At 64.6% G+C, this 20,512-nt stretch overlaps 3 protein-coding genes across 8 annotated transcripts in view; 2 read left to right on the top strand and 1 right to left on the bottom strand.

Annotated features, from left to right (window-relative positions):
- KLC1 (kinesin light chain 1) overlaps positions 1–2,393 on the top strand; it is a 64,310-nt gene extending 61,917 nt beyond the window's left edge. For all 4 annotated transcript variants that reach the window (XR_005723826.1, XR_005723825.1, XM_040256833.1 and 1 more), the window contains 2 exons: positions 1,831–1,903; positions 2,126–2,393. Coding sequence is in view for 2 of the 4 variants with exons in the window: in XM_040256833.1 (XP_040112767.1) it covers positions 1,831–1,903; positions 2,126–2,128 (76 nt within the window). In the remaining 2 variants the exon portion in view is untranslated. The remainder of the gene's footprint in view (positions 1–1,830; positions 1,904–2,125) is intronic.
- XRCC3 (X-ray repair cross complementing 3) lies at positions 57–7,864 on the bottom strand. Of its 2 annotated transcripts, none has more exons than XM_040256840.1 (8): positions 7,398–7,864; positions 7,000–7,056; positions 5,469–5,606; positions 5,112–5,324; positions 2,985–3,139; positions 1,247–1,459; positions 1,129–1,175; positions 57–1,047 (listed from the first exon to the last, which is right to left on the bottom strand). In XM_040256840.1, the coding sequence occupies exons 1-8, from the start codon at positions 7,837–7,839 to the stop codon at positions 843–845; spliced, it is 1,470 nt and encodes a 489-aa protein (XP_040112774.1). In that variant the 5' UTR covers positions 7,840–7,864; the 3' UTR covers positions 57–842. The 2 variants fall into 2 exon arrangements, with proteins under 2 accessions (XP_040112774.1, XP_040112775.1); XM_040256841.1 differs by having other exon boundaries at positions 7,000–7,090; positions 7,398–7,460.
- Positions 7,865–10,214: 2,350 nt separating this feature from the next.
- On the top strand, positions 10,215–20,352 carry ZFYVE21 (zinc finger FYVE-type containing 21). 2 transcript variants are annotated; one of them, XM_040256829.1, is made up of 8 exons: positions 10,215–10,424; positions 17,294–17,344; positions 17,468–17,636; positions 17,995–18,070; positions 18,150–18,247; positions 18,575–18,613; positions 19,579–19,721; positions 19,810–20,352. In XM_040256829.1, exons 1-8 carry the CDS (start codon positions 10,287–10,289, stop codon positions 19,843–19,845), a joined length of 750 nt encoding a protein of 249 aa, XP_040112763.1. In that variant the 5' UTR covers positions 10,215–10,286; the 3' UTR covers positions 19,846–20,352. The 2 variants fall into 2 exon arrangements, with proteins under 2 accessions (XP_040112763.1, XP_040112764.1); XM_040256830.1 differs by lacking the exon at positions 18,575–18,613 and having other exon boundaries at positions 10,242–10,424.
- Positions 20,353–20,512: the final 160 nt, after the last annotated feature.

The following is a 20,512-nucleotide window of genomic DNA, read 5'->3' as shown; positions in this document are numbered from 1 at the left end:
TTCCATTCTCTTTTCTCACTGTGGCTGTGACTTGCCTAGGAAATCATTTGGAACTGTTCATAGTTAATTACAAAAATAAACTTTTATTTCCTGTTGTAAAGTCCCTTGTGCTTTGCAGAAAGGCTCTTCTGTGAAACTCCAACCCTGAAGGCAGCTTTTCCTATTTAACACTAGCCACTTGGCCTTTTAGGGTCACAGGCTACTTTGAAAACATGATGAAAGCTGGAAATGGATCGTCCTGTCCTAGAAAAACACACAACAGTGCTGATGGCCAGGGCTGGTGGCCCAGCCGTGACCCTGAGGGGCGGCCCGTGTCGGGGCGGGGGTCGGCCTGCACCCTGCGAGCAGAGCGGCCGTGAGAGGCTGGCTGTCGGGTGAGGGAGTCCCAGCAGACAGCCAGTGCCGCGGAGGGCCCGGGGCGGGCGCCTTCACCCAGCGTGCGTTCATCTGCAGCCGCTGGGCCGGCTGCCTGGCGGAGGTGGGCAGAGAGGCGTGGCGAAGGTGACTCAGCCCTTCCGGAACTGGGCCAGCGTGTCCTCGGTGACTGTGGGGCCTTGTGCTTCCAAACTGGATGGTCGTGGCCAAGCTGAGCAGAGGGCCCGTGTTCCAAGCAGAAGTGCCGGCCGTGGTGGGGGGGCTGCGTCTGGGCTGGAGTTCCTGCCGGAGTGGACCCCCTGGCCCCCAACAAGACGAGGGCCGAGGTCCCAGCCACTGCAGCGCACTGGACTGGCTGCCCGTGTAGACGAGTCCTCATGGGCCCAGAGGGGTGTCCGCAGATGGGCCGAGCCGGCTTCTGCAACCGGGGCAGCTCCCCACCCCGAGGGGGGTCCTGGACCCTGCGGTCAGCTGCACACAGTCCCAGGCGTACCCCGCACGCCCTCGGCGGTGATCGTGTAGGAGCAGGATGAGGGCGGCAGGTGGGGGGCAAAGACCACCCTGAGGGTGCGGCCAGACGGGGCGAGAGGCACCTCCTCAGGGCGCTGCCGGTCGGCCAGCAGTCTCACGAGCAGCTGGTTGGCCCAGGTTATCCCCAGGGCTGGCGACATCCTGCGATGGGGAACCCCACGCGTCACCTGCGGCCCTAGCGCCTCCCACCCCCGCGCCCCCCGCGCTCAGGGCGTGGCTCACCCTGGCGGCCCGGCCACCGAGTCCTGCTCCTCCATGGCCTCCGTCACCTGGAGGGTGCAGAGCGGTCAGTGACGGGACCCCGCCGGCCCGGCCCCGCGGGGGCTGGGGGGAGGCCCACCTGGTTGACGCACAGCACGGGACTCCGGAAGGTGCAGCTCAGCCGCCGCAGCTCAGCCCCCAGCGCCAGCAGACGCTGGGCCCTGAGGGCCAGGGCTGCCCCGTCGAACTCGCAGCGGAAAGGGGCTGCCACGGAGTCGATGACCACCAGGCGGGCCATGCCCCGTGCCAGCAGCACCGGCACCTTCTCGCTCACGCACTGCAGCAGGGTGTCCTGAGGGCCGGGAGGCCCGTCAGCGCCAGCTCAGAGCCCCCCGTCGACCCTGCCCTGGTCCCCCCACCCCCCGCCGGGGCCGTCCGTGGCCCTGAGCCAGGCACTGCCTGCCGCCTGCACCCAGCGGCATCACCGAGCCTGACCTGTCGCCACACCCAGCCGGGGGGGGGGCGCAGCGCAGGGCCTGACCATCCTGCGTCCGGCGTGCAGACCCCCGGGCTGGGCCCGGCGATGCACCAGGACGCCCGGCGGGGCCCTTAGCACTGTGTCGGGAGCAGCCATCCTCGGGGGCCAGCCCCGCTGGGACTGCCGGGAGCTGCCGTGCCCGTGTCCCTGCCCCGAGTGAGGTCCGCTCTGTGCTTCACCCGCAGGGCGCCGCCAGCAGAGCCCCTCTCTGTGGACAACGACAGCAGCAGCAGCGGCCTGGAAGACGCCAGCCTGAGCGTGAGTCCCGTCCCCCGGGGGCGCGGGGTCGGGACTCCCCCGAGCGGCCGGGCATGGAGACCCCGTCCCCCGGGAGGCGGAGGGGCCCTGGGCCCGAGGCCGCTTGTGCAGGGGTGTCGGCCCGGGCGAGCGCAGGGCCGGGGCTCTGCCTGAACCACTGCGAGGCGCAGCCCCGTGGGTGGGGGCCTTGACCCCGGCCCTGACCCTCCGCCCCCTCTGCAGTGAGGCGGCCGTGGAGGAGTCCAGCCTGAGCTGCCGTGCGCACCCCGAGGGCCCGGTGACACCGTGAAGGTCACGAGGCTGGAGGGCCTGGGGCAGCGCCCGCAGCGCTGAGCGACACCCCGTCCCAGTGCCCTGACCCCCCTACGCCTCACACCGCGGGGCCCAGGACGGCCCGCATGGCCGTGACCTGCCCGGCCCGGGCAGAGCGGGCTACGTGTGATCATGGACTTTACTGTAAATTTCTAAAAATTAAACTTTATACATCTTACCCTTTACTTGATATTCTTTCTACTGGGGGAGGGCCCAGGTGGGGGAATGCTGCTCTGCTCTCCACCGCCCGCTCCCTTCTGAGCCCTCCGCCTCATTACTCAGCCGCAGATGACGGCCCCATCTGGCTGCCCGCCCCCTCTCTGGGCACGGCTTCCAGACATGGCAGTGCCCTGGCAGCCCAGCCCGGCGGCCAGCAGTCTGAGGGGGCTTGTCTGGCTGGGGCCCCGGGGCTGCAAGGGGGGCTTCCCCTCCTTCATAGGTGTAGAACCCCACTCGACTCTGGCCGGGGCAGCGGGCCCCATTCTGCGGGCAGTGGGCATCTCTGCAGCCGGGTGAATGGGAGCTGGAGGCACTTGCCCGGTGGGGACACGGGGGCTTATTCAGGGCAGGAGGTGGTGTGTCTCCTCGGGGCCAAGGTTGGCAGAAACACAGAGGATGGCCAGTTCATCCCAAGTCCAGGCACTGAATAACGCTGGCCTGAGTGGGACCCATGGCGCCAGGCTGTGACCCCCCGCAGGCGGGCACAGGGCCTGACCGTGGTTCTGGGCTTTGTGTACATGACCCGGCCGGCTTCCCCTCAGACACTCACCACGTCGGCCGCATGCTCGATGAAGATCTGGTGGCCGAACTTGATCTTGGAGATCACGTCCCCCGGGACGTCTGCCCGCAGGCACTGCTGTTGGGCGATGAGCTGCTGCAGACGGCGGCTGGGGAAGGCGTCCTCTGTGCACACGTATACCGCCCCTGGGAGGCCGCGGTGTGGTCAGCGGCCAGCACACGGCCCCCTTCCTGCGCCGCCCCGTGGGCCTTCCCTCTGACCCAGGGTGGGGCTGGCCGGTGCCTTCTTCCCACCTCGCCAACAGGATGTCACCCTGGGGGTCTGCCCCCTGGCTGTCTCAGGTGGGAGTGGGTGGCGTTCTCAGGGGCCTGTGCTTTCAGGAACACCCCTTCCTGCAGACACGGGGGGGCCTCTCCAGGCCTCGTGGATCAGAGGTTCCCAGATCCCACTGTCAGGCTCCTCCCCCAGTTCCAGGCTACGTGAAGGAAACTGTCTTTGCTGTGCCTGGAAAAGCCAGTCGTCAAAACGCTGGCGATACATCTCCGGGGCCTGAACCCCCTCCGGAAGATCCAACCCGAGTCCTGCAGCTGGAAAGGACGAGGGGCCACGGGTGCTGAACAGAGGTCCCAGGATAGTCCAGTGGGAAACAGCAGTCTTTTTAAGAAATGGCAGTGGGACAGATGGACAGACACGCCCATGTACAAAAGGATGAAATCAGACTCGTGCCTCACACAAGAAAACGGAATCACAGTGGGTCAGCTATGAGAGCCCAAAGCACAGCACCCTTAAGAGAAAACGCAGGCGTAAATCTTAGACCTCGGGTCAGGCAGTGGGTCCTTACCCACCACACGAAAAGCGTAGGCGAGAAAGACCAGGGAAGCTGGACACAATCAAAGTGAAGAACAGCTTCAGAAGCCCGTCGAGAAAGTGAGGAGCAACTTCCAGAGAGGACTCTGAGCTGTGTATCTGATAAGAGCCTAGTGTCCAGGTGACACAGATCACTCATCAGTTCCGTCACAGAAAGACAGATCACCCAAGGGTTCAAGTGGGCAGAAGACGGGAAGAGACATTGCTCCAGACACGCGAGTGAGCGGCAGCTCGTGGCGAGACGCTCAGCACCACCGCTCACGAGGGGAACGCGGCTGGGGCCACAGTGACGACGCTCCCACGCTGGGTCAGTGGGACAAGGGCCAGCTTGGATGCAGGGGGCTGGGGACCGCCTCCAGCCTTCCTGGGAAGGGAGACAGCGCAGCGGCTGCTGAGAAGAGTCTTTGGAACCATGGAGCTACCATGAGACCCAGCACCACTCCTAGGCGTCCACCTGGAGCTACGTGCTAACAGAAGGCGTGAACAAGCCACGTGACCGTCGGGTGGAAGGGTGGTAACTAAGTCAGGGGCTTCCCTGGTGGTGCAGTGGGTCAGAGCCACGCCAGGGACACGGGTTCAAGCCCTGGTCCTGGAAGACCCCACGTGCCCTGTGCTCTGGAGCCTCTGAGCTGCTGCTGCTGTGCCTGAGAACCACAGCTGAGGACGCCCTGGGCCACAAGGGCTGAGCCCAAGTGCTGTGTGCCCAAAGCTGCGTGCTCATAGCCCACGCTCCATGGCAAGATGCTGCCGCGGCCAGAGGCCCTCGTGCCGCAATGAAGACAAGCCCCTGCTTGCTGCAACTCGACAAAGTCCGCCCGTCTGTGAGCGTGCAACCCACTGTGACCTCGTCCTGCTCCCACAGAATTTCAGACGGGGGGGTGAGGAGCCCGAAGAACTGCCCTGAGCGGTCAGGGGTGCCTGTGCGCCCTGCACCCCGGGTCGTCCCGGAGCGGTCTGTGCGCTCCCCACGTGGCCGAGCCCCTGGTGCCCGTGCACGTCCAGAGGCGGGTACCACACCTTTCAAAATTAGGGCTTTCGGATCTGATTCGGGGAAGCTCTTTCTCAGCAAGATGTCCAACAGACCCACGTTTAATGTGGTCATGGCGGCCATGGGCCAGTCCTCCCTAGGGGACGCCCATTTACAGGCACCCCAGGCCAGCTTGTCCCCGTGGGCAGGTCCTGGGCTCTGCGCTCAGCTGGCAGGGGACCCCTCTGGGCGTGAAGAGATGGGAAACGTGGGAAATGGCCCCCTGGGGCCAGCAGGTCGGGACCCCCACCCCTGGCACTCACCAGCCCCCAGGCCTCCGTGGCACCGCGGGAGCTGCACGGCCAGGCAGAGCTGCAAGGCCAGCTGGGTCTTCCCAGCCGAGCTGCGTCCGGCCAGCTCGGTGATGCCGTCCAGGGGCAGCCCACCGCGGAGCAGCGCGTCCAGCACGGGGCAGCCCAGGCTCAGGCGCTGGCGCTGCTCAGGGAACGGCCCCTCCTGCCGGAGCAGGTGCAGTGCTGGGGGCGGAGGGGGCGGAGACAGGTGAGCCGGGCCCCCACGCCAGGGCCCCAGCCCCGCGGGGAACTCTGCCCAGGCCCCCCACGCCGGGGCCCCAGCCCTGCGGGCACCCCGTCCAGGCCCCCACGCCGGGGCCCCAGCACCTGTGCACACGCTGTGTCCCCGCAGGAGCAAGGCAGCCGCCCTCAGCAGGAGCCGCACGTCAGGCCTAGAGAGGTGGGTCCGTCTCTGCAGATCCGGCCCAGAAAGATGCAGGACCTCGTTCGCTGATCTCAGTTTGGCTGAAATCACAGAACCGGTCATAGGACGCAGTCAGACGCGGTGCCCATGACGACTGATGCAGGGACAGCGGGTGACTCTCAGCTCTGGGGGCCCAGGGGGCAGCAGTCGGCCCACATGCTCCCTGAAGCTGTACGGACCCCTGGACGACAGGTCAGGGAGGAAGGGGCCTGTCCCCAGGGCGGGGAGCAGTGGCCCCCAGACATATCTCCTGAGACAGGCCTGTGTGTGCATCGCCAGGGAGGGGCCGCAGGAAGGGACCCAAACGAACGTCCACTGCGCCCAGGGAGCGAAGAGGTAGAGTGAGCTTGCTGGCAGCACCATGGGGGTTTTACGGGGTGAGGCCCGAGAACTGCTGTTTGGGAGGAAAGGGAGTAATTCTGAGCTTAGATCAGTGTATAATTTTTAAACTAGCAGGAAAAAAACACAAACAAACCGCTAACAATACATCCAATCGATCCAGAGAAAGGCAAAAGAGAGCACACACACAAAGGACAAATAGCACAGCATAAGGGGGCACGAAAGCCGGCTTTCCTGAACGGCCTCAAATACACACCCTGCTCTGCTCTGCTCGCTGTGGATCAAAGGGAAAGACGTGGCCTCAGGAGCGAGCAGCAGCCCAGCCCTGTGCACCGTCCACCAGTGCTGAGCGCCTGACCCCCATCATCCTCACAACCACGGGGGGCGGAGATGGAGGGCGTGCTGGGACGGGGTGGGGGACAGGACGGGGATAGGGGCGTGTGGGGACCACCGGGCAGTGGAGTTGGTACAGCCTGGGGACGGATGTGCCCAGACGCCAGCAGACTGGGTGTGCCAGCCTGACACACCCTGCGAGGTGTGGGAATGACGAAGGCACAGGAAACGCGCCCATGAGAAGGGAGACAAGCACTAACTTTGGGGAAAACCAAAGATGGTCAAGAAAGGAAACGGCCGTGAGCCCAGGTTGTGACAGCCGTGATGTCCTGGTGACAAGTCCCAGGCTGCATTCCCACTGCGGGGGGGGGGGTGTGGACCAGGTTGGGGGAGAGGGGGCGCGAGAAAGGCAGCTCTCACCCCGAAACAGAGGCCTGTGAGGAGCCGAAAGTCAGACCCAGCAGAAGCACAGTGTTCGAAACCAACGCAGACACAAACGCAGTGCTGAAAGGCTCACAAGGGGTAACCAGTCCCGTCTCACTGCAGACGCCGTGTGCGCTGCTGCAGTGAGAATAAACTAAAACAGCCTTTCAGTGAAACACACACCCGCACAGGCCAGCCTCGGGGCGCCATCCGGGGCCAGGAGGCAGAGGGCTCCCAAGGCTCGGACAGGCCACCCTGTAAACCGTTCTCCATAAAGTGCGCGCAAGTGCACGGGCACACTTTCTCACAATCACGTCACATAAACATTGGCAAACACACCTTTCTTAACTGCAGCGATGATTCTGGGATTCAGGTCGAGCCGATCCAAATCCATTTCTTCAACGGGGACAACCAGAGATGGGCGACTGCCCTGGGAAACGAGTTCCGACGTGCTGGCCTCCCCCTAGAGCAGCCCGGGAGGCGAGTGCAGCGGAGCCACTGAGCCTGGGGGCAGCGGCCAACTGTGGGGCCCGGGGCTCGGGAGGCCCCCCGTCCCAGGGACAGCACTGAGATCAGCCCCAGGTTCTCGCCAGGAACTCAGAAGCCTGGGCTCAGCCCACCCTGGCGTGCGTTTCAGGAACCCTGGAGCACCACCCCCACCGAAGTTCACCCTGCTTCATCCGCTTTGGGAAGGTGAGAAGCGGGCTTGTGTCCCAGCCCTGGGCCCCCTGACCCACCTCTCTGGGGCGCGGGTGCTGGGCCCACACTGTACTCCCTGGCGTACGCTCCCCCCGAGCGCGTCTCCGTGGGGATCTGGAGAGAGCGGGAAGGCGAGTGGTGGATCCTGTGGGCGCCCGGGAGGTCAGAACCGCTGTGAGCACTGAGCTGCTCCAACAAAGGACAGCGGACACCTTGTCCACGTGGCCTGCAGCTTGCCCTGGCCCCCGGCCCAGGGCTGCATGGTGGGTGGGGTGGCAGTGGGGCGGCCATGCCAGGCTGTGGCCACTCGGCTGAGGCCAGGCCCAGTGGCCAAGAGCAGCAGCAGGAAGGGCCCCCCGGGGCTCCTGACGCCGAGGGGTGCAACACAGCGTGGACTTGGCCTTCTGCAAGGACACTGCTGGCCCTCACGGTATGGGGCTGCCCCCGAAGCTTCGAGAGACAGGCCACCCGCCCCCTCATCCAGTCTGGTCAGGAGTGAGGGCCTGGCTACCCAGCACCCATCAGCTGTCTTGGGGTGGCCCTGGGCCCTTAGAGGCAGTTCTGGGAGCAGGATGACCGTGGGAGGGAAGCCTGTGCAGGGACTCGGCCGGGAAGTGCCTGGATGTAAAACCCGATCCTGAGAGCAGCTGGACACACAGGAGAGCCAGCAGCGGCCACCTACGGGGCCTCGAGCCCAAGTAGAGTGCCCCCTGAAGCACCTGCTGCGACCTGACGAGGGCCCAGTAGCCCCACCGAGAGCCCCGGGAGGGGCCTAGGCGGAGCCGCCAGGGACACGCGTGTGCCCCGCAGCACCCAGCGTGGGCACAGGCGGGCTGGGCAGCCCCCGGGAGCGTCGCATGCATGGGTCTCAGGGAACAATTAACAGCAGGTGTTGCTGCTGAGCGAGCGTGAAGGCATGTGACCCCCTGGGCCAAACACGAGACTCCTCCCCAGGTGGAATCACTCTCGTGTGCCTCTGGGGCTCTCAGGTGGCCCGAGGACTTCTGTGCCACCTAACAGGCTGGGATGGGCCCACCCCCACTCTGGGGACAACAGTCAGGTTCCTGGCAGCTTTAATTGATTCACACTAAGAACTCAATGGGAGAAGGAGGGAAGATCTTTCTGAACTGATGCACTAAGCGCCTCTCCCACTCCACCCAGTACCAGACGGGGTTGGGTGGGGTGGGAGGAGCCCTGGGGGAGGCAGCTGGCCAAATTCTCACAAACTGAAACTGTTATTCTTTCTCTGAATTCAGGCAAAGGATCAATACACACAGCTCCAGGCTGTTGCTCTAAAATCATCAAAGGTTGCTGCTAAGTCGCTTCAGTCGTGTCCGACTCTGTGCGACCCCATAGACGGCAGCCCACCAGGCTCCTCCGTCCCTGGGACTCTCCAGGCAAGAATACTGGAGTGGGTTGCCATTTCCTTCTCCAGTATCAAAGGTTGAGGGCTGACATTTACCAAACAGTCCAAGTGTGTGACAGGTATGAACGTCACACCAGAAGTATTACAACCCCTGTATTGCTGGCAAGAAAACAGAAGCACAGAGTGGTTAAGCAACAAGCTTCAGGTCACACAGCCAGCAAGTGGGTGGCCTGGGGTGCAGGTCCAGGCCTGGGCTCTAAGCCCCTGACCCCGTCTTTGCACTGCCCATCTGTTAACAACTCCAAAGGGAACTGTTTGGATCGCAGAACTCGGTAATCCAGAGGCTGACCCGCCTGAGGGTGTCCAGCTCCCTCTCAAGACGTTTCTTTTCTTTTCCTGCTCCCCTCCCAGAAAGGGCGCCAATGAGCACGCCTTCATCCCAGGGCTGCTGGAGGGAGCTTTCACCGGACCCCATGGGCGGCCACACAGGTCCTCCCCTGACTAGGCCAGCACTGTGGTTTCTCTAGAGCCGGCCAGCCTGGACTTCTGGTCCCGCTCCCTTCGCAGGACCCTCTTGCTCCTCTGGGGACCTCTCCTCTTTTCAGCCCCTGCGGCTTTGAGCACTCACTCATTCCTCAGTCCCCCGGGCCTGCATGTCCAGCAGGCCCCCGCCCGGGCCGTCCTGACAGACCAGGGGACGCTGCAGCTGCACCCTGCCACCCACGCACACCTGCGCTTCACACCTGGCACGCTCTGAGCCCGACCCCACCCTCCGCGCCCCACCCCGGGGCCCCGGCGCGGACGCACAGCCTGAGCAGGCCCTGCAGCTGCGCGGGCTCACCGCCCCGGGACCGAGGCCCTCCGTCCCAGCCCTGCTCGGCATCCGCCCGGCCCCCTCCCACCGCCAGGGACCCGCGGGGGCCCTGGCTCCGCGGTCCCTCCTGCCCGTCCGCGGCTGCGCACCGCCGATCGGGGCACCGGGGAGGCGCCAGCCGGCCCCCGCCGCGAATCCCAGCAGCAGGGTCGCGCGGGCGCCCAGCCGGGCCCTGCCCGCGCCCCAGCGGTCTCCGTGTCCAAGGCCACCCCGGCCTCCGGCCTCCCGGGACCGCAGTGGCCACCCCGAGTCCTCACCTCACCCGCGCTCCGCACGCTCCTTCGCACCGCCCCTTGCTGCCTCCTCCTCCAATGAGCGCAGGGCGCCCCGAGCCGGATGCGCCAATCAGAAGAGAAGCGGAGCCCACGTCGCCGACTGACTGGCCAATCCGAAGTCTCAGTCGCCCCGAGGGGGCGGGGGCGTGCTTGGTAGGGTTCTCGCTGACCATTGGTGGCCGGCCGCAGGGGGGCGGAGGAGGCGCCCTTGCGTCGATTGGAGCACGCGGCGGCGGGGCGGATTCCGGGCACCGATTGGTCCGTGCTCTGAGCCTGGCTTGGCGACTGGACGCGGGCGCTGTCAGCCACGCTGGCGGGGCGGGGCGGGGCTCCCGAGGGGCTCGGGCCGGGCTCCGGGCGGCGGGCGGCGGGCGGCGGGCGGCGGGCGGCGGGCGAGCGCTCCGGCGGCGTCATGTCCTCCGAGGTGGCTGCGCGCCGAGACGCCAAGAAGCTGGTGCGCTCTCCCAGCGGCCTGCGCATGGTGCCTGAGCACCGCGCCTACGGCAGCCCCTTCGGCCTAGAGGAGCCGCCGTGGGTCCCGGACAAGGAGGTAGGTCGCGGCCGCCCGCCAGCCGCAGGACCCCGGCCGCTCCCCCGGCCCTCCTGGAGTCCGCGCCGACTCCCCGGGCCCGCTCAGTGCGCCCCGCCCTCGGCTCCCCGCGCCCCCGGCCCCAGCGGACCGCCCTGGCGGACTCTCGGCTCCACCCCCGCCCGGGCGCTCCGCCTGGCCCTTTTCGCGGGTGCGCGGCCCCCCCACCCCGACATCCCTCCGTGACTCCGCCCGGGCCCTGACCCCTGCGCCGTCGTCTGTGGACCGGCCGCCTCCCGCGGTCGAGCTGCTGGGCTGGAACTTTTCTGACAGTTGCCACCCTCTCCCCGCGCGGGGACCGGGGGGGCCAGCGTTTCTCTGCGATCGGCGCTCGGGCAGGGCCCTCGCCGTGGCCTGCGGTGCTGGGGGGTGATGGGTGCGAGCGGGCGTCGCCAGGCGGGGCGTCTGCAGGGCGTCCTGCCTGCGGAGTCGCACCTGCTCCCGGAGAGGCGGGGCGGCACCTCTGTGCCCTTGTGTGCTGCGCTCAGGAGTTTGGACCGGATCCCTTAAGCTGTGCGAAGGCTGGCGGAGAAGCCTGGTGCGTTCCTGTCAATCTCGAGCGTCTAAGAGACGGGAAAAGACCACGCTTTGGAAACAAGCTTTAAGTTACAGCCCCTCGTGTTCTAGCTGACCGCTTTTCCTCCCTGCCCCGGGAATCGCGGTGGCAGGTTTTCCGCAGGGAAGGGTGGGGAGGTACGGGAGGAATGCGATCGGGTGTTTTCCAGGCACGGGAGAGCTCAGAAGCTAGGGAGGGCCGGTTGGCCCGCTGGAGGACGGAGGGAGGGTTCATTCCCTCCGTCCCCTGGTCACCGAGCCCAGCCCGCGGTGCTCCAAGAGGGCAGGGCGTTGGGCGAGGGCCGCGGGGGTCACTGGGCCGGGTCGTCCCCTCCTCTTGGGCTTCTCGTCGCCCCAGTTGTGCTCTTCCCTTTCTTCCCTTGTCCTCCGGGTGCTTGTAGGCTCTGAACTCGCGGAATGTGCTTTTCCTCACACGGTCCCCTTGGCTAGTGCCGTTGAAAGGTGGTTAAAGAAAGAAAAGGGTACCATCACAGCTCTCCTTCTCTAAGCCAGCGCGTGTCCGGGAGCTCGTTTAGCTGAATCGGTGAGGGAGCCTGGCGGGTGTCATTACGGCTCAGAGGGAGGTCGCAGCACCGCCTGGCCTGGGAGGCGGCAGGTGAAGGGGCCGAGGTCCAGCCGGATTGATCGTCTCCACCGCGGGGGGCGGAGCCAGGACGGGCCAGTCCCGGGGCCCAGAGCATCTCCACCCCCTCAGCCCAGCCCCGCGAGTCAGCCTTTTCTGGTGGTGTCCCCGAGGGCCATTTTAGACATTTCTTCCTTGACTGATCCCCGTGAAATGCTCACGGCAAGGACCGTGTGTGAGTGGGAGCCGCCTCGACGCCCTGCCCTTTGGCTCTTCAGTTCGCTCCGGGGCCCCACTGTCCGTGTTCGGGGCCCTTTGTTCTTTCCCGAAATGACCCCCTCGCTGCCTCGGGTGTCCTCTCTGAGCAGTGGGGCGTGGGGGCCTGGCCTGGGGTCTGCGGGCTCCCGGGGAAAAGTGGCGGCGTCAGGCAGAGGTGCTCTCCCCCTCGACGCTCCCTCCCCAGTGGAAGTTTCTCGTGCTCTCCAGAAACACACCCGTTTGCTGTCTCAGCAGCCAAAGAAGGCGGAGGGAGCTCGGAGGAGGGGAGGAGACCTCCCAGGGGCAGTGACCCGAGTTTGAGGAAGTGCGTGTTGACATGTACTGGGCAGGGGCCGCGTCTGCAGTGACCGAGGGGAGTGTTCTGGAGGAGAGCTGGCTGGGGTGGGGCAGCTCCGGCTGGGAGAGTCTGATGGAGGCTGGCTTCGATCTGGTCTGAGGCAGCTCGGGGGAGGTGGGGGTTCCCCTGCTGCCCTCCCGGCTCACGATCCCGCTGTGTGTGTGGTTTGGAACGGGCAGGGGGGTGGCGGTGTAGGGAGAGCATTGGGGGACAGGCCGTCCCGCTTCACCCGCCTCCACTCGGCTGCGCCGGGACGAGAGTCCGGTCGTGTGTGGAGCCGTCCGGCACCCATCGTTCCTTGGGGTCTGTCGACTGTTGACTTGGTGCTCGGCCCTGTGCCACCTTGGTACCTCGGGCCCATGGGGACTCCCCTTATAGATGCTGGAGAACTTGGGGGAGTGCGTTACTCTTGGCTTCTCAGAGGGGTTCCTGCCCCCAGAAATAACGGACTCGCTCTTCTGTGTGCCTCCAAGAGCTTGTGAGGTTGGGGGGGCAGTGCTGGGACACGGGGGCAGCGGCAGGAGGCCCCCCGTGTGTGACTGTATCCGCGTATCCCCCAGCAAGGAGAGTGGGTGTGCAGCTGTCGGAGACTGCTCTGACCCGTGCACACATGCCGTTTCCTGCCGTCCTGGGTGCTGGGTGTAACAGTGGCGACGGTGGCTCTGTGCTATTGTTTCGATGTCAGCTCAGTTCAGTCACTCAGTCGTGTCCAACTCTTTGTGGCCCCATGGACTGCAGCACGCCAGGCCTCCCTGTCCATCACCAACTCCCGGAGTTTGCTCAAACTCATGTCCGTTGAATCGGTGATGCCATCCAACCATCTCATCCTCTGTCGTCCCCTTTTCCTGCCTTCAATCTTTCCCAGCATCAGGGTCTTTTCCAATGAGTCAGCTCTTTGCATCAGGCAGCCTCAGTATTGGAGTTTCAGCTTCAGCATCAGTCCTTCCAATGAATATTCAGGACTGATCTCCTTTAGGATGGACTGGTTGGATCTCCTTGCAGTCCAAGGGACTCTCAAGAGTCTTCTCCAACACCACAGTTCAAAAGCATCAATTCTTTGGCCCTCAGCTTTCTTTATAGTCCAACTCTCACATCCATACATGACCACTGGAAAAACCGTAGCTTTGACTAAATGAACCTTTGTTGGCAAAGTAATGTCTCTGCTTTTTAATATGCTGTCTAGGTTGGTCATAACTTTCCTTCCAAGGAGTAAGCAGCATGGCTGCAATCACCATCTGCAGTGATTTTGGAGCCCCCCCAAAATAAAGTCTGTCACTGTTTCCACTGTTTCCCCATCTATTTGCCATGAAGTGATGGGACCAGATGTCATGATCTTAGTTTTCTGAATGTTGAGCTTTAAGCCAACCTTTTCACTCTCCTCTTTCACTTTCATCAAGAGGCTCTTTAGTTTCTCTTCGCTTTCTGCCATTTGGGTGGTGTCATCTGCATATCTGAGGCTATTGATATTTCTCCTGGCAATCTGGATTCCAGCTTGTGCTTCATCCAACCTGGCATTTCGCATAATGTACTCTGCCTGTAAGTTAAATGAGCAGGGTGACAATATACAGCCTTGATGTACTCCTTTCCCAATTTGGAACCAGTCCATTGTTCCGTGCCGGTTCTAACTGTTGCTTCTTGACCTGCATACAGATTTCTCAGGAGGCAGGTCAGGTGGTCTGGCCTTCCCATCTCTTTCAGAATTTTCCACAATTTGTTGTGATCCACACAATCAAAGGCTTTGGCATAGTCAATAAAGCAGAAAAATGTTTTTCTGGATCTCTTGCTTTTTCAGTGATCCAGTGGATGTTGGCAGTTTGATCCCTGGTTCGTCTGCCTTTTCTAAATCCATCTTGAACATCTGGAAGTTCACATTCACGTACCGTTGCAGCCTGGCTTGGGGGATTCTGAGTGTTGCTTTGCTCGCATGTGACACGGTTGTGCGGCGGTTCGAGCAGGTAGTAGCAGTCTTGACGTCGAATGGTCTGCAGAGGCAAACGGGGGACACAGGTGTGTCAAACAAGAAGCGAAGGTGGACTTGGGTGGGGGGAGATTGTGTTTCAGAGGGCCATTGTGGGGTGGTTCTGACCAAGGGATCCGTAAGCTGTCCAGGGGCAGATGGCAGGGGGCTTCTCCATGGGGGCGCAGCCCAGGCTTTGGGGAGCAGGGTGGGAGGGGCAGGCGGGGGCAGCTGGTGTGATCTGACCGTGGGTCAGGCGCATCACCCCTGGACTGTCTCAGGCTAAGAGGTGGGTCAGAGTTCAAGGGCCTGAAGGAAGGAGGGATGAGTGAACGTTGCATCAAGTGAGGTTTGTGCGCCTGGCGTCTTGGTCAGTGAGGGGACAAGCAGGCCCGTGGGTCCCGCCTGCGGCCCCTGTCCGGCTTATGGAGGGTGGCCGGGCTGTCTGTGCGTCTCCTCCAGGGCACGTGAGGAGGGGGCTCTTTGCAGGACGCTTTTCGAGAACACTGCCCGAGGGGTCCCCATCTCCGGGCTTCGGGATCCCAGGTGGGTCCCTCGGGGTGGGGGGCGAGGCCCCGCAGGCCCGCGCGCTCACTCAGGAGCTGCCTGCGGCCCCCGGGCCCTGCAGGAGAGGCGGCCGTCCTGGGAGGCGGCCTGGCCCCTTCTCCTCGGCCCCCGCCCCGCGAACCGAGCTGTCAGGGTCACCTCGTCCCTGGGGCTGCTGTGGGTCTGCGCCTCAGATTTCCCTGTGAGCTTGTTTTTTTAATATTTCATTGCTTGCCTCAGTTAATTGAGTTAAATCTTTGACATGGGTTTATTTTATATTTGTCGGAGTTTTTTTACTCTTTAAAAATGGTTGCTTTTCAACAAAGATGCTTTAATACGTGTAACTTTGAAACTTCCCTGTATGATGTACTTCCTCTTGAGGAGCCTGAGCAGCTCTCCCGTGGGAGCCTGGCATCTGGGGGGTCAGTGTGGGCGGCGGTCCCGTCGCTCCAGCCTCAGGGCCGCCGTCCTAAAGCTCCATCCTTTCTAGTCGCTTCTCTCGAAACTTTCCTTTCACCTCTCCGGTCTCTTTATTGTGCTTTGAAGGGGCCCCCTGAGCACCCCCAGGGCTCCCGGGGCAGCTGGTCGGCAGAAACTGCCGTCTCCGAGCAGTCCTCCAGGGCCTCTGCGCCGGGCTGCCGAGGGGTGGCCCACAGTCCCCGAAGGCCTCCTCTGTTCCGGCCTGGCTTCCTGTGGCCCTTTCTGGTTTCTTCCTTTATCTTCCTTGTTGCCTCACTGACCCCCCGTGTTGTCGGAAGTCTCCTGCATCAGCAGGGTGGGCGCCAGTCAGCTGCTGGCTTCTGGAGCAGCGACGGGACGGGTCGGGGCTGCCCGGCTCTGACCCCTGGCCCCCCACCCCGTCCTCTCGTGGGGGTCTGTGGAGACCCCCGCCCCCGCCACCGGCTCCCTCCCCCGTCTGTGGGGTAAGAGTCCTGGGGGGCAGCGCAGGGCCCTGAAGGTGGCTGGCGGCTTGATGTCGACCTGGGGGCGCAGCCCAGGGCGGGTCCGGCAGTGGCCGCTTGCCCGTGCACGTGTGTGTCTGTGTGTGCACACACATGTGTCTCGGCTCACCGAGCTTCTCCCCTGTGAGATTGCAGCCCCCGCCCGCCCTGGGGGTGCTGTGGGGACAGGCCTGGTGCATGGCCTCAGGGGCAGGTGTCTCCAGGGCCTTTGGCCTCGCGGCGGAACAGGGGGCAGGCTGCTGGTCCCTGGTTTTCGGACCGTCTCCTCGGATGGCGGTCCCCCACCCCGGGGCCTCTCCTCTGGGTCCAGTCAGCTGCTCAGGGCGCAGAGCTGGGCCCCGGCCTGGGCTGGCGTCTCCTTTCAGTGTAGCTGGTCTCAGACCAGGTATGAATTCTTGACTCATGTCTTCATCCACTACTCTTAGTTATTTAATTTTATTTTTATGTCAAATCATTCTCTTCATAATTTTAAAAGCTTCTTTTCTCTTATATGATCCATAGGAAAATTACCTTGTTTAAAAATCTGTTTTCTGAATAACCTCATTGGTTTATTTAGATTAATACAAAATGTCTAGCTCACTAATATTTTTCAGGGATTGTATTTTACCTTCTGCTGTGGTCTTAGTTTAGAACTTGCTCTCTCAGTTGCTCAGACATGAGCCTCCCGGCAAGGCGGGGGGCAGGGTCAACCTCCACGACTGCACCCTCATCCCACGGACTCCGCGGCGGGCGGGTGTGTGAGGTCATGGGAGAGGGTGGCACACAGAGGCCCTGCCCAGGTGGAGGCCTGAGTGCCAAACACGGAAGGTTCCAGAAGTGACAGGGAGAGGCAGTGGCGGGGCCGGAGTGGGCAGCAGCCCTGGGATTCACCAGCTCGTGCCGGAGGTGGGCAGACCCTGCGGGTGATTCTGGAGGGCCAGGCCCTGTGTCCCAGCGGGAAAGCCACCGAAGAACAAAGAGAAAAGAAGAAAACATCAGTCACGGGAACACGTAAAGCTTAGCCGGCCGCTCAGCGCAGGGCCATGGCGCCTGTGGCAGGAGGCATCTGCAGACTGGCCTTTGCCCCCCACCCCTGGAGAAGGCCAACCCGGACCTGGGGGGAGGGGTGGGGGTGTCAAGGTCAAGCCCTGTCTTGGGAGCGGGAGCAGAGCCCACCTGGGTTCTGGCTGCCCCGAGTGAAGCCGGCAGAGGATGGCGGGGTTGGCCCTGCTGGCCAGGACCGACTGGGGGCGGGTTAGGCGAGGGTCACACAGTCAGGGCACCTGGCCCCCTGCCCGGTGGCGCCGTTTCACGCCCCCATCCTTGGAGTGAGCGGCTTTCCCACCGCAGAGGCCGGGCCTTGCCACGTGGGGGCAGCCCGTCCCCACTGCCAGGCGACACGTCTGGGCGCTCCTGTGGTTGTGGCTGGGTGAACACGTGGCCGTCTCCAGGCTGGGCCCTGGCCGGTCCCGGGAGCACTGTCCCCAGGCTCCCCTCCCGAGCCCTGGGCGGCCGGGCCTGGCACCACCTCCGCCGGCTGGCCGCCACCCCGCTGCGGGGTCTCCTGGCCGGCCCTGGGTGCCGGCGGCCGGCCGGGCCGCGCGGCCTGACCCCTGCCCCCTTGTCTCCTAGTGCCCGAGATGCATGCAGTGTGACACCAAGTTTGACTTTCTCACCAGGAAGGTGAGCCGGGCGGGGCAGGAGGGCGGCCCTGGTGCGGTGTGGGGGCGGGGCCCCTCGAGGCGTCGCGGCGGCCGCTGGTGCCCGCGGTCTGCGGGGTGCTCACGCCCGTGCCCGCGTCCCCAGCACCACTGCCGCCGGTGCGGGAAGTGCTTCTGCGACAAGTGCTGCGGCCAGAAGGTGGCGCTGCGGCGCATGTGCTTCGTGGACCCCGTGCGGCAGTGCGCCGGGTGCGCGCCGGTGTCGCGGCGCGAGGCCGACTTCTACGACCGGCAGCTCAAGCTGCTGCTGAGCGGTGAGCGCCGGGCGGGCGGGGTCGCTGGGTGGGACTCCGCCGGGTGTGGTCCCGCCCCGGGGCTCCGGGCGGGCGGAGCCCCCTGGACCTGGCAGCCCTCTCCCCCACCCCCGGCCCGCAGGTCCTCCTGGCAGCAGCGGGCCGGGCTGCCCTGGGGGTTCCCTGGGGGCGGGTCTGCGCCCTGCGATCCGGGCCCGGGGGAGCCCCAGGCGGCGCTTCTGGCCTCCGGCATTGCACCCCGACCCCGTCACACCCTTCCCGCCGCCGCCTCGCTCCCTTCTGCCCTCTGCGCGTGTCCCTGGCCTGGAGGGGGCGGCGCGAGGAGCTGCCGCGTGCCCACGTCTGGTCCCCTCCGCAGGCGCCACCTTCCTCGTGACCTTCGGTAACTCCGAGAAGCCGGACACGAGGGTCTGCCGTCTTTCCAGCAACCAGAGGTGAGGGCTGGTGCTTCCGCCTGGCACTGGGCGCCCGGAGCCTCGCAGGGCCGTGGCACGGACGCCTCTGCTGTTGCAGGTTCCTGCTTCTGGACGGGGACGGGGACGATCACCGCGAGGTGGAGGTGGCGCGCATCGCCGCCGTTCAGATGCTCACGGAGGGCCTCCCTCCCGGAGGTAGGCGCCGCGGGTCCGGGGGCTCCGGGGCTCCACTCGCGGGCGTGTGAGGCGGAGAGGAGGTTCCCTGGACGTGCGCTCCGCGCTCTTCCGTCCCGTCCCTCGCGGCTGGCATCACCTGGTACCCCAGGGCCTGCGGTGGGGCCCCCATCGCCGCCGCCCCCCAGGGTCTGCGGAGACGGCCCTCCTCGGGGAGCTCGGCCCGGCCCGGCCCTCTGCTCTGAACCCCACTCCTGGGCCTGGGGTCCGAGCGCGGAGGCTGACCCGAGCCCTCTCTCTGATTTCTGACCGGCCTTGCTGTCCTCTGCCTGCCTGCCTGACGTAAAGACACGCTCTCTCACGCCAGCCGGCCCGCCGCCGCCGAAGGTCAGCGTGTCTGCGGGGCGGGGAGGGGGGCTCCCGGTGAGACACTCGGGCCTGAGGCGGCCAAACCGTGAAGCCGTCTGTCCCCTGGGCTCGGCCGCCCTCTCCTGAGGGGGAGCCCTGCTCGGCGGCCAGTGTCCGCCGGCCCCGGCCGGGGGGGGGGGGGGGCGCGGGGGGGGGGGGAGCGGGGAGCCGGTGGCGGCTTGCGAGCTCCGCGCGGCCGCGCGGGGGGCGGGCTTCCCCGGTGGGCGGGGCCAGAACCGGTCGGTCAGTGCCCAGAACCGTGCTGGGGCGGAGGTGCTGCGGGGCGGAGGGCAGGGAGGGTCCGCGCGCCTGCGCTGTCCACAGCAGGGTCACCCACTTTCTGTCAAGGGTCAGCCCTGCCGGCTCCAGGCTCTCAAAGTGCAACAGTCACAGGAATCGGGAAAGCCCCCTTCCGGGAGCAGGTGGTGGGCAGAAGGCCGTGGGCTGCCCCAGGGCGGGGGTGAGGGTGGCGCCCCTCCAGAGAGCCCAGGCCAGGGTAAGCCGGCTGACACAGCTGGGCCCGCGGCTTGTGAAAGCCTTGGAGGCTTGGCACTCCGGGCTGGGTTCTGAGCTGCGGGGACTGGCGTCAGGCGGTCCCCCCAAAGACAGCCTTCCAGGAGCTCGTGTCCTGCGGTGGCGTGGCTCCTCCACTTTGACCCTGGCGCTCAGCGGTGGGGTGGGTGCGAGGCCAGCACGACAGGCGGGTGTAGCCTAGTGCAGGGCCTCAGCCGTGGGGTGCAAGTGTTCGACCCGGGCCCCTGCCCATCCTGTGAGCTCAGGGTCGGCCACCAGGCAGCCGCTGCCCTGACACAGGCCCCCTGAGAGGCCAGCTGTGAGGCCAGCACCAGGGCCAGGGAGGGGGCGCCCGGGCCGCTGCTTTGGGGCGGCTGGCGCCCTGGTGCTCAAGGCCGCTCGGGGGCATTCTTCCCTTGCTCCCACTCCAGGAGGCAACGCAAGGGCCACAGGCATGACCCTGCAGTACACGACCCCGGGGGCGGAGGGGCTGACGCAGCTGACGCTGACAGCCAGCGAGGACGCCGACGGCAGCAGGAGGCAGGCGACGGCGTGGCTGGCAGCCATGCACAAGGTACCTCCTGTTCCACGATCCTCCCCCGCCCAGCCGAGGGGCCTCCTCCCGCCTCAGCCAGGCACACGCCTTTCTGGTCACCTTGCAGGCGGCCAAGCTCCTCCACGAGTCTCGGGACCAGTAACCCCACGCGGGCTGGACGGTCCGCTTGGGGCAGCAGCACCTGCTCGCAGGCGCACAGGCACGACTAACCCTACAAGTGCTGGAGACGCAGCCAAGCCCTCGGAGCCTGCCCAGTGCAATATGTACACAGTCGGTTAACGCTCCAGCCCATTCGCGCTTTAGAACTTGTCACTTGTTGATACCTAACTGCGGGGGGAGAGGCCGAGCTACACTACTGCTGATGCTCTCTGCCTTGTTTTTACGAGTGCCCATGTTTACTAGAAGGTTCTGGTCCACTGGTTCTTCCACAGACGTGATCCAGGCAGTGGTCACCTGGCCTAATTTGTACTGGTGCACTTCTCACACTGCCTGCTCAGCGTGTCACTAACCCAGGGCCACGAACAAACCTTTGATACTTCACTGGGGAAGGAGCATGCTTTACCTTTTGTACTTTTCACTTACTATTTCACTTTAAAATAACTGTACAACAATTTGTATATAAAGCTTACAATTAAAACTTATTTTGAAACTAAGGATCAGGCCTTGCCTCTCTGTGTCCAGACAACCCGAGCTTCCCACTCAGCTCAGCTCCGGCTCCAGAACACAAGACTCGAAGCCGCCCATGAGAGACAGCGGTTTATTGCGTGCACGTACACAGCCTCAGCACAGGCTGCCTGCGGGTGCTCCTT

This window comes from Oryx dammah, unplaced genomic scaffold (assembly GCF_014754425.2).
Source record: "Oryx dammah isolate SB20612 unplaced genomic scaffold, SCBI_Odam_1.1 HiC_scaffold_16, whole genome shotgun sequence".
Lineage (NCBI taxonomy): Eukaryota > Metazoa > Chordata > Mammalia > Artiodactyla > Bovidae > Oryx > Oryx dammah.
Note: the sequence above shows the minus strand (reverse complement) of the source record. Positions and strands in the feature narration are given on the sequence as shown.

Coding starts and splice junctions, on each gene's coding strand:
- XRCC3 (XM_040256840.1), bottom strand. CDS start 7,839: ATGAGGGGGCGGGTGGCCTGTCTCTCGAAGCTTCGGGGGCAGCCCCAT. Junction 3,140..5,111: donor CCACGGAGGCCTGGGGGCTG/GTGAGTGCCAGG, acceptor GCGGCCTCCCAG/GGGCGGTATACGTGTGCACA. Junction 1,048..1,128: donor TCGGTGGCCGGGCCGCCAGG/GTGAGCCACGCC, acceptor TCCCCATCGCAG/GATGTCGCCAGCCCTGGGGA.
- ZFYVE21 (XM_040256829.1), top strand. CDS start 10,287: ATGTCCTCCGAGGTGGCTGCGCGCCGAGACGCCAAGAAGCTGGTGCGC. Junction 17,345..17,467: donor TTGACTTTCTCACCAGGAAG/GTGAGCCGGGCG, acceptor CCGCGTCCCCAG/CACCACTGCCGCCGGTGCGG. Junction 18,614..19,578: donor CCGGCCCGCCGCCGCCGAAG/GTCAGCGTGTCT, acceptor CTCCCACTCCAG/GAGGCAACGCAAGGGCCACA.